Source organism: Mirounga angustirostris, unplaced genomic scaffold (assembly GCF_029215605.1).
Source record: "Mirounga angustirostris isolate CCGP_5_RB_7025 unplaced genomic scaffold, mMirAng1.0.hap1 SCAF_3, whole genome shotgun sequence".
NCBI lineage: Eukaryota > Metazoa > Chordata > Mammalia > Carnivora > Phocidae > Mirounga > Mirounga angustirostris.
The window spans coordinates 151,812,124-151,827,409 of NW_026991711.1; the positions used below are offsets into that span (position 1 = coordinate 151,812,124).

Consider the following 15,286-nt stretch of genomic DNA (forward strand, 5'->3'; position numbering starts at 1 on the left):
GTACCGCAGTCTGCATACTGTGCTAGGAGGCCCCTCCTCTCCAGCAATAGACAAGGGGTCCATTTTGCTGACAAAACCACTAGTTTTCTCTAGCAAGAGCAGTGCCCACATGATCACAGGTCAACAGCTGGAAGAACTTCATTCACAATGCTGAAAGGTGAACTTAAAGGACTGACACAGCCACCTTCTATCTTTTCTAGTCTACAAAGTCAATGAAGCTATGATTCCCTTTCCAAAAGGCTATAGTATATAACCCACAATCATGTACCTCAGAACTACTATCATGGCTAGTTGCCTGTGTCCTCTTTCTTGGTTTGGCACTTTACATATAATCTAGAATTCTCAAAACATAAACTCTGTCTTTGCTATACTTCCTTAGTTGGCTACCAATTAATTTCATTAAAAAGGTCACTTAGGGGCGCCTGGGTGGCTCAGTCGTTAAGCGTCTGCCTTCGGCTCAGGTCATGACCCCAGGGTCCTGGGGCCGAGCCCTGCGTTGGGCTCCCCACTCCGTGGGGAGCCTGCTTCTCCCTCTCCCACTCCCCCTGCTTGTGTTCGCTCTCTCGCTGTGTCTCTCTCTGTCAAATAAATAAATAAATAGTCTTTAAAAAAAAAAAAAGACCACTTAATAAGAAAACCATCCCACTTACAATTGCACCAAAAATAATAAAATACCTAGGAATAAACTTAACCAAGGAGGTGAAAGACCTGTATGCTGAAAACTATAAAACACTGATGAAAGAAACTGAGGATGACACAAACAAATGGAAAGAGATTCCATGCTCATGGATTAGAAAAACCAGTATTGTTAAAATGTCCATACTACCCAAAGCAATGTACAGATTTAATGCAATCCCTATCAAAATACCAACAGCATTTTCCAAAGAACTAGAATAATGTTAAAGTTCTTATGGACCCACAAAAGACCTCAAATAGCCAAAGTAATCTTGAGAAAAAAGATTGAAGCTGGAGGTATTATGATCCCAGATTTTAAGATAATACTACAAAGCTGTAGTAATCAAAACAGTATGGTACTGGCACAAAAATAAACAGATCAATGGAAGAGAAAGAGACTCCAGAAATAAACCCACACTTATATGGTCAATTAACCTACAAGAAATGAGGCAAGAATATACGATGGGGAAAAGACTCTTTAATAAATGGTGTTGGGAAAACTGGACAGCTACATGCAAAAGAAAGAAACTGGACCACTTTCTTACAGCATATAAAAAATAAGCTCAAAATGGACCAAAGACCTAAATGTGATACCTGAAACCATAAAACTCCTAAGAGAAAACATAGGCAGTAATTCTGACACTGACAGTAGAAACATTTTTCTAGATATGTCTCCTAAGGCAAGGGAAACAATAGCAAAAATAAATTAGCAGGACTACACCAAAATAAAAAGCTTTTGCACAGTGAAGGAGACCATCAACAAAATGACAGGGCAACCTACTGAATGCAGGAAGATAACTGCAAATAATATATCCAATAAGGGATTAATATCCAAGATATATAAAGAATTTATACAACTCAACACAAAAACAAACAATCCAGTTAAAAAACAGGCAAAAGACATGAACAGACATTTTTCCAAAGAAGACATACACATGGCCAACAAACACATGAAAGATATTCAACATCACTAATCAGCAGTGAATCAAAAACACCATGAGATATCACTGTACACCTGTCAGAATGGCCAGTGTCAAAAAGATAAGAACCAAGTGTTGGCGAGGATGTGAAGAAAAACCCTCATGCACTGCTGGCAGGAATGCAAACTGGTGTAGCCACTGTGGAGAACATTATGGAGATTCCTCAAAAAATTAAAAATAGAATTGCCATATGATCCAGTAATCCCACTACTAGGTACTTACCCAAAGAAAACAAAAACACTAATTTGAAAAGATACATGCACCCCTATGTTTATTGCAACATTATTTACCATAGCCAAGATACGGAAGCAACCCAAGTGTCCATCAATAGCCGAATGAATAAAGAAGATGTGGTATGTATATACAAAGGAGTATTAGCCATAAAAAAAAAATGAGATCGGGGCGCCTGGGTGGCTCAGTTGGTTGGGCGACTGCCTTCGGCTCAGGTCATGATCCTGGAGTCCCGGGATCGAGTCCCGCATCGGGCTCCCTGCTCGGCAGGGAGTCTGCTTCTCCCTCTGACCCTCCTCCCTCTCATGCTCTCTGTCTCTCACTCTCTCTCTCAAATAAATAAAATAAAATAAAAAACCACTCATCATTTAAAAAAAAAAAAAATGAGATCTTGGGCGCCTGAGTGGCTTAGTCATTAAGCGTCTGCCTTCGGCTCAGATCATGATCCCAGGGTCCTGGGATCGAGCCCCACATCGGGCTCCCTGCTCGGCGGGAAGCCTGCTTCTCCCTCTCCCACTCCCCCTGCTTGTGTTCCCTCTCTCACTGTCTCTCTCTCTGTTGAAAAATAAATAAAATCTTTAAAAAAAAAAAAAAATGAGATCTTGACTTTTGCAACAACATGGATGGACCTCGTGCATATAACGCTAAGTGAAATAAGTCTGAGAAAAGGAAATACCATATGATTTCACTCATATGGTACTTAAGAAAGAAAACAAATGAACAAAGAGAAAAAGAGAAAAAAACAGACTTAAACACAGAGAACTGGTGGTTGTCGGGGGGCAGGGTGGGTGGAGGAATGGATGAAACAGACAGGAAAAAATGGCCATGTAAGGGCTCCAGTTGTTTGTGCTTGTGTCACACACACATAAATACACTAGGGGAAGAAAGGGAAGAAAATTTCCTTTGAAAAGGAAGGGAAAAATGAAGGAGGGGGGAATCGGAGGGGGAGACGAGCCATGAGAGACCATGGACTCTGAGAAACAAACTGAGGGTTCTAGAGGGGAGGGAGGAGGGGGGGTGGGTTAGCCCGGTGATGGGTATTAAGGAGGGCACGTACTGCATGGAGCACTGGGTGTTATACGAAAACAATGGATCGTGGATCACCGCATCAAAAACCAATGATGTATTGTATGGTGACTAACATAATAAAATTAAATTAAAAAATAAAAGTAATAATGGGAGAAAAAAAGCTCCACTGGTTCAGACATTTCATGAATTAGTAATTAAAGAGATTTCCTGTTAACAGACACCATATTAAAAAAACAGTGCATTGACAACCCAAGGAAAACTAGTTTCCAAAAATTCTTAGATATACTGGCAATTTAGCACAGAGACTCAGGGTTTGTACTCTGGAGTCCAACAACTCAGTGGTAGAATTCCAGCTCTACCACTTCCTACATGATTGATTTTAGTTTCCTCATTTGTAAAATGGAGATTGTAATACTACCCACATCAAAAATGGATAGGGCAAGGTGTCAGAAACCAAACCAAATAGGGAAGGGAAGGGATGGCATATGTATGGAGCACATTTCCCTTAGCTCTCAGTTAAAGATGTTCACACGTATGCACGCTGTACAAATGAGGAAACCAGCCTGATAAGAATGTATCCAAGGTCACACAGAGCGGAATCTAAACCCAAGCCTGACAACTCCAAAGCCTACTTCTCTCTACATGCAAGGCTATAAAGGTAATCAATGCCAAAGGCTGATGAAACGTCAAAAATAACAAAGATGGAGAAAACATTGTCAGGTGGTAGAAAGAAGTTAATAAAAACTTACTTGTGTAATTTTGATGGCAAGGGGGGAAAGACAAAGTCAGGATGGTAGCTTGAGGAAAAACTGTTAAGAGAAGGCTTTTTGTAAGAGCAGGACAGCTTTTGAAAATAAGAGCAGAAGGAAATGTGCATTCACCCAAGAAAGTAAAATTTTGAAAATAACTGAAAGAGGGAGAGGACTGATGCCAAGTAGTTCCTAAATGAGGCAGGAAAGGATGGAATGAAAGCACAGATGGGGATGTTTCCCTCGGCAAGAAAGTGAGACACGTGTTAGAGGAATCAAAAGGATGATGAAAGAAAGTTAAAGGAGCTCATGTATTATAGCCTCATTCATTAAAAAGGGAACACAGAGACTCTTCCAGAAAACTGAATAAATGATTAGGACTTGGATCTTCAGCTATGTCAGAAATGTGTATGGATACGATCCTGCAACCACACAACCTGGTGAACATATTTCTACTTCCTGGTAAAACACTGGTAAGTGTTGTAACTAAATTATCCGACCCTTTAAAAATTAGCTGTCTCATGTATGCCAAAGAGCCAACTTCTTTTTTCCTTTATTTGTATCAAATAATTCACATTCTCATCTCAATTCAATATTAGTGAGCATCTACTATGCATTAGACACTTCAGAGGAGACAACAATGAACAGGACATGGTCCTTGCATTCAGAGTGTTATCAGCATTATAATCATTGCCTTTTTGGTAAGAATCCTAGGAACCCTTCTTTTGTTATCAAATCCTAGGGAATTTCCAACAAAAGAAAAATTCAGGATACTCCCTCTGTCCCTCCCCTCAGCATCTTCCTGAATACTCAATAACATACAGTTTAACATGCATTATCCAACAAGTCTATATTGATACAATTTAAAAAACAGTAGTCAACAAGCCTATAATGATACAATTATAATAATTCTACCAAGTAGGCCTCAGGGTTGACTGAAGGGCTAATACAAACATATAAGCTCCAACTCCTTCTATGATTTAGGTGATCTTAGAAAATGAGCTTTAGAGTCTTTTTTTTTTCCTATATAAAAAAAGGATGTAATTTATGACATTCTCTAAAAATCTAGGTTCTGTCAGATTTAACTCCAAAAGAAGGAACCCCAACAATTAGGAATTCATGTATATTTAGATCATTTATATTTACTATACTATGAACTGTGGTTACTCTTCTAAATAATCTTACATATTTTGTACTTATATCTATAAATCTTTTCCAGAAGTGTTCAGATTGACAATAAACCAACAGAAATACAAAATAACTGAACTAGAGCAAGTCAGTCTAACTCATGGTATACTGCAGTTTCACAGAAATATTTTTATTTTTAAATATATTCTTTATCATTCTGAAGGGTCATAAAATTATATAAAGGCCAAATAGCACTTTAAAGAAATGGGCACTGGTATTTCTTTTATCTACATCAAAGGCTTAGAGCCAGTCCAACAAGAGTGCTTTTTGCAATCTTAAGACTTTTCCAGTAATTTCTTAAAAGCCTTAACAATTTAAATAAAATTCAAAGATAATGTCTAAAGAATCAAGTACTGCTCTTTCATGATATCCCAAATGCTCCTGATAGTGTTTTAGGGTTACTGATAATCCATCAGTGGACTGGAAAGCTGTTTTCCTGTTTACATAAATTGATGTATTTTCCCCTTAAGGTTTATTGTACTCCTTCCCCAAAGACACAATATATACCCATCAACACTGCCATTAAATTACTCTTACTGATAGCAGTAAACAGCACAGTGTAATGGGTACCTTCAGCAAACATAATACCTACTTCTATAGGTCAAACTGTTTTTTTTTTTAATATAAGTAGGTATGTCATTTTGATTTTTTTAAATAATTAGCTTTACTCAGGTGTAACTTAGATATAAAATCCACTCACTTTAAGTGCAGAGTTCTGTAACTTTTGATAAATATATATAGTTGTGCAACTACCTCCACAATCAAGATTTGGAACATTTCCATCACCCTGAAGAGTTCTCCTTCCCTCAACTCTGCCCGCAGGTAACTGATCTGTTTTCTCCCTAAAATTTTGTGTTCTCTAGAATTTCATAAAAATAAAATCATAAGTAAGTAGTCCTGTGTGTTGTGTCTGCTTTCTTTCACTTGGCACAATGCTTCTGAGATTCATCCATGTTATTTCATGTAGCGCTAACTCATCCCTTCTTACAGTTGAGCAGTATTCCAGTTTTGGGCCCTTAGAATAAAGTTACTATGAACGTGTGAGTACAAGCATCTGTGTGGCTGTATGTTTACATTTTTCTTGGGTAAATCCCTCGGGGTGGGACTGTTGGGTCTTGCAGTGAATGTACATCTAACTTATAAGAGACTGCCGAACTGCTTTCCTGCCAGCAATGTGTGTTGTAGATGTCCCATATCCTTACCAACATTTGGTGTTGGTACTGTAAATTCTAGCCACTCTAACAGATGCACAGTGACATCTCACTGTGGTTTTAATTTGCATTTTCCTAATGATTAAAGATCTTGAGCATTTTTACATGTGGTTACTGTAAGGCCATTCACACATGTTCTTTGGTGAAGTGTCTAGATTCCCATTTTCTAGGTGTACTGTTTGTATTCTCATTAACTTGTAAGTGTTCTTTATATACAATAAAGTCCTGTTATCAGATACAAGGTTTGCAAATATATTTCTTCCTAAACTGTGGTTTATTTTCTTCATAATGACTTTCAAAGAAGAAAGTATTTAATTATAATAAAGATCAATTTATCATTTTTTTTATTTTGCAGTTCTTGCTTTTTGCATTAAAAATCTTGGCTAACCCAAAGTCACAAAGATTTTCTGTTTTCTTTTTGAAGTGGTACAGCTTTAGCTCCTACCTTTAGATGCATAATCCACTCTGAATTGCATATGGTGGGAAGGAGTTCACAGCATGTTACCTCAAGGTATGACACTTTGGCATATAGATTATTTTGAGTTAAAGGCACTGGAGAAACAATATGACCTTCTTTTCCAGAAAATAAAACTCCCATGTGAAAATGCCCTCCGTGTAGCAGCAGGAAGATATTCTTATCACCAGAGACAGGGAACATGGGCCAAGACATCTATACAAATAAACCTTGTTAAACTAACCCTTATCTTCCCAGTTACTTCTTCACCATTTACTACCACTAGACCAAACTCCTTTCTCTTGTCAATTCTTCACAAATTTGTCTAAAAGGTACAAAAGCTTCCTACTCCGGTTATTTGTTCAGATCTTCATTCTCTTGTGCAGGCTCCCATGTACATGTAAATTTTTAATAAAATTTGTATGTTTTTCTCCAGTTAATCTATCTGACTTATGTCGATTTAATTCTTAGGCTGGGATGGGGACCCTAAGAAGACAGAGGAGAATTTTCTCCTCCCCTACAAAGAGTCAAGTACTTTTTTCCTCTTGCATATGGATATCCAATTGTTCCAGGACCATTTGTTGAAAAGACTATCTTTTCCCTACTGAATTATCTTGGGAGTTCTCGGCAGCCTTTACTTTAGTCTTAATTTACCCCCACTAGTAAAATGTAAACCTTCTGGCTGATGGCAACACAAACTCTTCCCGGACCTGTGTGAGTCTTGTTAACTGTTCAAACTACTGCTTTCCTCTGGTTCTTTCCCTGGTCTTGTGGAGTTTTACCTAAAATACATATAGATCAATATTCTGAAAATTCCTGCAGGAAGGAAGCCAAGTCAATCTTAGAGCTTTCCTGTTTGTTTCCTTCCTCTCAGGAATCACAGTCCTGTGCTGCCTGCATTGTCCAATGTTAACAAACACTTGTTTCACATATTTTGTCCAGTTTTCTAGTTGTTTAAAACAGAAGAGCAATTTCTGTAGCACTTAATTCTTCAGGAACACCTGTCACTTTATTTTTTGTCACTTTATTTTTTGTCACTTTATTTATTATAATACAGTATATGGCTAATTCTCAATGCTTACAGAAAGATTAGTAATCTTTTAAACTTAATTTCGCTATTATTTTGCTGCTCTTCTTTCTTAAAAGCTATGCCTAATTATTCTTAGTTCTCCTTTTTCCCAAATTTTTCACGTGTATGATTTCTTTATAGGAGCTTGTCATATTCTTATATATTAACTTCAAGTATAAAACTGAGTTTCTTTTATTCTTCATAAAATGAGCATTCAAAATCAAATCCCACACTGGTAATTAGAAAGAAGAAATTCCAAAGAATTTAAAAAGTCTTCTAATATTAAAAAAAAAAAAGAACTTATAGGGCGCCTGGGTGGCTCAGTTGGTTAAGCGACTGCCTTCGGCTCAGGTCATGATCCTGGAGTCCCGGGATGGAGTCCCGCATCGGGCTCCCTGCTCGGCAGGGAGCCTGCTTCTGCCTCTGACCCTCCCCCCTCTCATGTGCTCTCTCTCTCTCATTCTGTCTCAAATAAAAATTAAAAAAATCTTAAAAAAAAAAAAATTAAAAGAACTTATATACCCTTTAAGCCTTTAACACAATAGCCTACCCTATTATATTATTATATTATATCAAATCATGTCATATTATATCAATTAGTATAAACACCTAAAAGACAAGTCAAAAGCAACACTGGTTTCCCTGGCCATTTGCTCAGGAACACCTTCCTGGATACTAATTGGACCCACTGTTCCTTATTCTTATTTCTCTGTCTCTCTGGCCATGGACTTCATACTCCAGCACTCCTAAGGATTAGTGATCCTACTGAAATACCTTTCCCTGGCTTAGTGTCCTTGCTGACACAGTTGGGGGGGGGAGGTCTCAATCTCTTCTACTCACATTTCTTTGATTATTGATATCACTTGCAATTCTAAAAAATAAACACTTCCCTCATTGGTCCTGAAGAACCTTCTTTACTTTGGCAAGCCTGCTAGTCTTATTACCAGAAAAGGAAGATGAAACAGGATAGCATTTCCTACAGCTCAATCATGTTAAAAAAAAAAAAAAAAAGTCCCAACTAAAAAATGGGCAAAGGACTTGAACTAGACATTTCCCAAAGATACAAATGTCCAACAACCATATGAAAAGATGTTCAGTATCACTAATCATTAGGGAAATGTAAATCAAAAACACAATGAGCTATCCCCCTCATAGCCATTAGGATAGTAGAAAAAAGACAGAAAATAACGAGTTGGCAAACTTTATGCACTGTTGTTGGTGGGAATATAAAATGGTGCAACTGCTATGAAAAACAATATGGAGCTTCCTCAAACAATTAAAAACAGAATTACCATATAATGCAGAAATTCTGCTTCTGGGTATATATCCAAAAGAATTAAAAGCAGGATTTTTTTTTATTTTATTTTATTATGTTATGTTAGTCACCATACATTACATCATTAGTTTTTGATGTAGTGTTTCATGAATCACTGTTTACGTATAACACCCAGTGCTCCGTTCAATACATGCCCTCCTTAATACCCATCACCAAGCTAACCCATCCCCCCACCCTCCCCTCTAAAACCCTCAGTTTGTTTCTCAGAGTCCATAGTCTTTCATGGTTCGTCTCCCCCTCTAATTCCGCCCCCTTCATTTTTCCCTTCCTACTATCTTCTTTTTTTCTTTTATTAACATATAATGTATTATTTGTTTCAGAGGTACAGGTCTGTGATTCAACAGTCTTACACAATTCACAGCGCTCACCATAGCATATACCCTCCCCAATGTCTATCACCCAGCCACCCCATCCCTCCCACCCACCACCACTCCAGCAACCCTCAGTTTGTCTCCTGAGATTAAGAATTCCTCATATCAGTGAGATCATATGGTACTTGTCTTTCTCTGATTGACTTATTTGGCTTAGCATAATACCCTCTAGTTCCATCCACGTCGTTGCAAATGGCAAGATTTCATCTTTTGATGGCTGCATAATATTCCATTGTATATTTATACCACATCTTTTTAATCCATTCATTTGCTGATGGACATCTTGGCTCTAAAAGCAGGGTTTTGAAGAGATATTTGTATACCCATGTTTATAGAACTGTTCACAAAAGCAAAAAGGTAGAAGCAACCCAAATTAAATACCCATCAACGATGGATGAGCAAAATGTGGTATATACACAAAATGGAATATTCAGCCTTAAAAGAGAATGAAATTCTGGTACATGCTACAACATGTATGAACCTTGAAACATTATGCTAGGTGATATAAGCCAATCACGATAGGACAAATGCTGTATGATTCCACTTATGTGAGGTATCCAGAGTAGTGAAATTTATAGCAACAGAAAGTAGAACAGTGGTTGCCAGGAACTGGAGTAAGGGGGAAATGGGGAGTTGTTATTTAATAGGTATAAAGTTTCACTCAGCTTTGTAAGATGAGAATGTTCCGGAGATTGGTTGTACAACCAGGTGAATATACTCAACAAAACTGAATTATATATTTAAAAATGGTTAAGATGGTATATTTTATATGTATTTCACCACAGTTTAAAACGTGCATACACGCACACAAGAGCACCAGCAAATGGAGACTTTGGTTAAGTTTTCCCTAATGTGAGCTATGCATTGCGACATCTAAATTGCCCAAATAGCTTACATGGATTGTTCGGCATCAGGAACAACCTACACCAAAAGGGGGATTAAAAGCAGATTAGAGGAATTTCAACCACAAGCATTAAAAAAAGTATTGAACTTTGAAAGAAAATCTAAGAAAGGACATGAGAAGCCATAAACTAAGCTACTATGAAAATTGCATCAGTTGTAAAGAATTTGAGTTACTCATATTTGTTATTTTTTTAACCCATGCTATCCTATAGTTATTAGCAGTGAAAACTTTAGAAATCTAAAGAAGGGATTAAAAAAAAAAGCATGTTTTTATTTAATGATAAGCAAATATGTTGAAAAGATTATGTCCTTCGCCATGGGCAACTGAGGAAAGGAACCCTTATACATAGAGTAGATGGTTGCAACTTGACCATAAAAAGACTGGATCCTTGCGACCTACAGAAGGAAGAGTGGAGTCCCTGAAAGGCCAGTAAGGGTGAGGAGCAATCCTAGAAGCTTACTGACACAAGTATTAGAATCTTTTCAAAAATTTGCCCAAACATTTGATCTGCAAACCTTTCACTGAGGCACCAAAAGCGATTTTCTCCTTCAGGGCTGTTTTTTGATGTATGTTTCTGGTTGAGGTAATTAAAATGAACCCTGTATCTAAGCTCTATCAGGGAAGCCTCAGTGGGGATTTTTTGATCCTCACATCATGTTGTTCCCAGCAGATACTAATATTTTGGACCCACAATTGAGCTACAGATCAACTGAATAAAAATCAAAACCTGTCCTTCTGAAGACAGTGCCCACAGTGATCCTAGCCTACCGTGATCCTAGCTGTGATGGGTGGCTTGCCAGGTACCTACCTCTTCTGGATGCAGAATAATCGTAGTACCAGAGGAATTGAAAGAATATTGAAAGAAAACTGAGTTCTATCCCTCAGTTCTGGGGTAGGCCAGTGGTTTTAAAATAGTATGTCACCCTGCATATCTGTACTGCTTTAAAGTGAGACCATATAGGTATGAGGTAATAATGTGCTGCATGACTATTCTCAAATGAAATTACTAAGTTCATACTTAACTGAGCCTATTGCTCAGGGGAGAAAAAACCAGGAATACTAGTTTCTATACTGCTCTGGAAACAAGAGAACAAGTTTACCAGTTTAACATCAGAATCCTTGAAATATAAAATGATCATCTAGATTTATGTGAGCATTCCTAAAAGCTGTTAAGACTCACATTAATTTACTATTGTGAATTAAGAAAACATATGACTGGTCTATCTGCTCTAATTTATGCCTATCCTTGAAAGTTAATAGAATTCAGGGCACCTGGGTGGCTCAGTCATTAAGCAACTGTCTTCAGCTCAGGTCATGATCCTGGGGTCCTAGGATCGAGCCCCGCATCAGGCTCCCTGCTCAGCACTCTCCTACTCCCCTTGTGTTCCCTCTCTCACTGTGTCTCTGTCAAAATAAATAAATCTTAAAAAAAAAAAAAAAGAAAGTTAATAGAATTCTAATTACTAAATAAGGCCCTAAGAGACTAATTTGGGATTTTCACCTTAAGAATATAGTTAACAATGGGAGGGGTGCCTGGGTAGCTCAGTCAGTTACGTGGTTAAGTCTGCCTTCTGCCCAGGTCAGGGGGTCCTAGGATGGAGCCTCGCCACCTGTTGGGCTGTCAGGCTCTCTGCTCAGTGGGGAGTCTGCTTATCCCTCTTCCTCTGCCCCTCCCCACCCCCGATGTGCAAGAGCAGCTCTCAAATAAATATAATCTTTCAAAAAAGAGAAAGAGACACTACAGTAACAATGGGGAAGTGTTTTCATCTTCACAGGTGAAACTTTAAACTTTTCTAAGTTTTCTGACAACCGAAATGTGACAATTACACCTATAAACTAAAAAATACTATCAGATAAGGACAAGCTATTAACACCTTTTCTATAAAGTAAAAGGAAACACAATTTTTTCTCTCCTTTGTGTAGAAGTCTGAAATATTCCAAGTCTCATACTTAGAGTTCCAAGCATGTCAGTACTCATGCACGCCTTTATACAAAAACAGCTTTGTTTTGCTGTTACCAGTTGAGTGACATCATAGAAACATCAAAGTGTGCCTAACACTGAGAAACACTGCTTAAACCTCAGCTATGGGGATAGATGGGGCCTCTGACCAGGTTAAAAAGGATCATTTTTTTAAATTAAACCTACTGCTTAGAAAGACCATATACTGATCTGTTGCATATTCAACTGAATTTATAGATTAATGGCAGAATTGAATTGCAATATATTATAAAAAGACTATATACTCCAGGGCGCCTGGGTGGGCTCAGTTGTTAAGCGTCTGCCTTCGGCTCAGGTCATGATCCCGGGATCCTGGGATCGAGCCCCGCATCGGGCTCCCTGTTTAGCAGGAAGCCTGCTTCTCCCTCTCCCACTCCCCCTGCTTGTGTTCTCTCTCTCACTGTGTCTCTGTCAAATAAATAAAATCTTTAAAAAAAAAGAAAAAAGAAAAAAGAAAAAAGATTATACTCCAGTAACCCAACCCTTCTAATAAAAATGTTCTTAAATGCTTCTCCCCAGGACAAAGAGGACTCCCAGGAGATGAGGCATGCCTCCTTAAGTCTTTCTCTGTTACACTCACAGGACCTAAAAACAGCTCAGCTTTGTTGTCAACATCCAGCAGGTAGACAAGGCACTTGGGTTTAGATAAAGGTTTTGTGAAAATGCTTTCTGAGGCTCAAATGAGTTCAGGGGAAAAAAAACAAAAACCTGTGCAGTGGTCTATGTCACCACCACAGAGTTCTGACACAAGAGGCTTCAAAGAGGCTTCCTTACCACAAGGATTCACCACGCTCAGGACAGAAATGATCCATATATTACCTTCAACTGTTCTAGGGCAAAAGATGAACCATCTTGCTGTAAATTTTCAATTATCTTTTCCAAGGTATTGGCCGAGAACCAACTATAAAAAAGGAAACACATGATTTCACCAATCTGCAAGCGATTTCTTCTTTCCAAAATAGCAATGAATCTAAACACAGGCTTTCCCCAAACCCCATTTCAATAATGAAAAATTTTCCAAGCTATTTTACAGGATGATGAAATAAAACCTTGCTTCTCTGGGTAAGTGTTTGCAGTCTACTTTTATTAATGCAAAATAAAGCCTAAATTTTCTCTTATGCTTTTTTGTATATATTACATATAAATAAATATCTTAACTGTGAAAAACTGATGCTTCTAAAATGTAGAGATAATTGTCTTATTTTCCAATAGTTTCTATCCCTCCTCTTCTGTTCCTTAAGCCAGTGTATCAATCTCTCAAATCACTGCACAAAAAATCTTTTGATCAGCTTCATAAGACGTTCATAAAAAAATGACTTTACGAAGATAATTCAATTGTTATTTTCTAGCCTCTCTTTCCCATTAAAAAAAAAAAAAAGTTTTACACTAAAATGAATCAGCACGATAGATTATTTCAGTATAATGGACTTATTTCCCCCCTGAAAGAGTAGGCGAGAAGCTACTTTAAAAAGAAAAAATAAAAGCACTCTATCTGATCTCAAATTCAGTGCATTAAACACAATGTAATTACAATGTTAGCAAATTCAATTTAATATAGTCCTTCCAAAAGAAGAGATGTACTGAGACCTCTCTTTAAGTACCTGTTTATTTTGTCCATGTGTTCCTCAAGTATAAAAGACTTGTCTTGATCAATCTTGGACTATTTAAAAAAGAAAAATCTTATAATTCACTTGAAGTAACCCAAATCTAAAAATCCTTTAAAATGTCATCCTATTTAATAATACACTTTGTGACAGATTATCACTTTCAAATTATATCCAACAGTCTTATAAATAGCTACCACATGTTCAAAATTCAGATGGTGTTATTCCAGACTAGTTCTTAAAAGTGCCAAAGGCAAAATATGTTCTTTTATTTTTATTTATATATTATTATATATGCTACATCATTAAAGTATGGCAATGAATTAAGGATTATAAGGGACCTGAGAAGTCATCCTGCCCAAATTTCCATTTGATACATAAAACTCCTACCACATCCCTGATATCTGTGTAGCACTGACCTCCAGAGAGAGAAAACAGTAGCTTGAGAAGGAACTCACAGTGCTTAAGTAACTGTAATTAGGATTTTTTTTTTTTTTTAATTCTGGGCCAGGTCAGTCCTCTCACGTTTATAGTTCTAGTGAATCCTGCTTCCACCTCTTTTCTCACAGAGTGCAGTTTTGTGTCCCCTCACAATCAGGTCCTTCTTATGCACAAGTTCCAGTTTATCAAGTGTGGAATGTACACGTTAGCTATAGGTATGACCGAATCATAGCAAAGTGCATCAGGACTCCACATACCCTTGTTTGGATATAACCCTTTTACTAATAGGACTAAGTCTGAGTTAGTTTGGGGGCAGTACTATTATGTTTTTGGTTTTTTTGTTTTTTTTAAACCAGTGCTGTTGTAAGCTACATTTCTCCCCATGCTGTACTTTAAAAATTTGGTACTTTGGACTGAAATCCAAAATTTTCACTTATCTCTATTGTGACCCTGTGATTTAAAATAAGAAATACAGGGGCGCCTGGGTGGCTCAGTTGGTTAAGCGTCTGCCTTTGGCTCAGGTCATGATCCCCGGGTCCTGGGATCAAGCCCCAGGTGGGGCTCTCTGCTCAGCGGGGAGTCTGCTTCTCCCCCTCCTCCCCGCTCAAGCTCTCTCTTTCTCTCTCTCTCAGATAAAATCTTAAAAAAAAAAAACAAACTCAGATATAAAAAGTTTAAAAAAATAGGGCGCCTGGGTGGCTCAGATGGTTAAGCGTCTGCCTTCAGCTCAGGTCATGATCCCAGGGTCCTGGGATCAAGTCCCACATCGGGCTCCCGGCTCAGCGGGGAGCCTGCTTCTCCCTCTGACCCTCTCCCTTCTCATGCTGTTTCTCTCTTGCTCGCTCTCTAAAAAATAAATAAAATCTTAAAAAAAAATTAAAAATAAGAAATACAGGGAAACCTGGCTGCTCAGTTGGTAGAGCATGCGACTCTTGATCTTGGGGGTGTAGGTTTGAGCCCCACATTGGGAATAGAGATTACTTAAAAATAAAATAAAATAATAAATACATATTTGGTCTTTGCCCATATATTTGTTCTTTGTTCC

The 15,286-nt window shown here is 37.8% G+C and overlaps 1 protein-coding gene across 6 annotated transcripts in view; it reads right to left on the reverse strand.

Annotated features, from left to right (window-relative positions):
* Positions 1-15,286, reverse strand: part of HIBCH (3-hydroxyisobutyryl-CoA hydrolase) — a 117,898-nt gene that overhangs the window by 13,131 nt on the left and 89,481 nt on the right. For all 6 annotated transcript variants that reach the window (XM_064586828.1, XM_064586827.1, XM_045868349.3 and 3 more), the window contains 2 exons: positions 13,798-13,856; positions 13,016-13,097 (listed from right to left, as the gene is read on the reverse strand). In XM_064586828.1, coding sequence (XP_064442898.1) covers positions 13,016-13,097; positions 13,798-13,856 — 141 coding nt within the window. The remainder of the gene's footprint in view (positions 1-13,015; positions 13,098-13,797; positions 13,857-15,286) is intronic.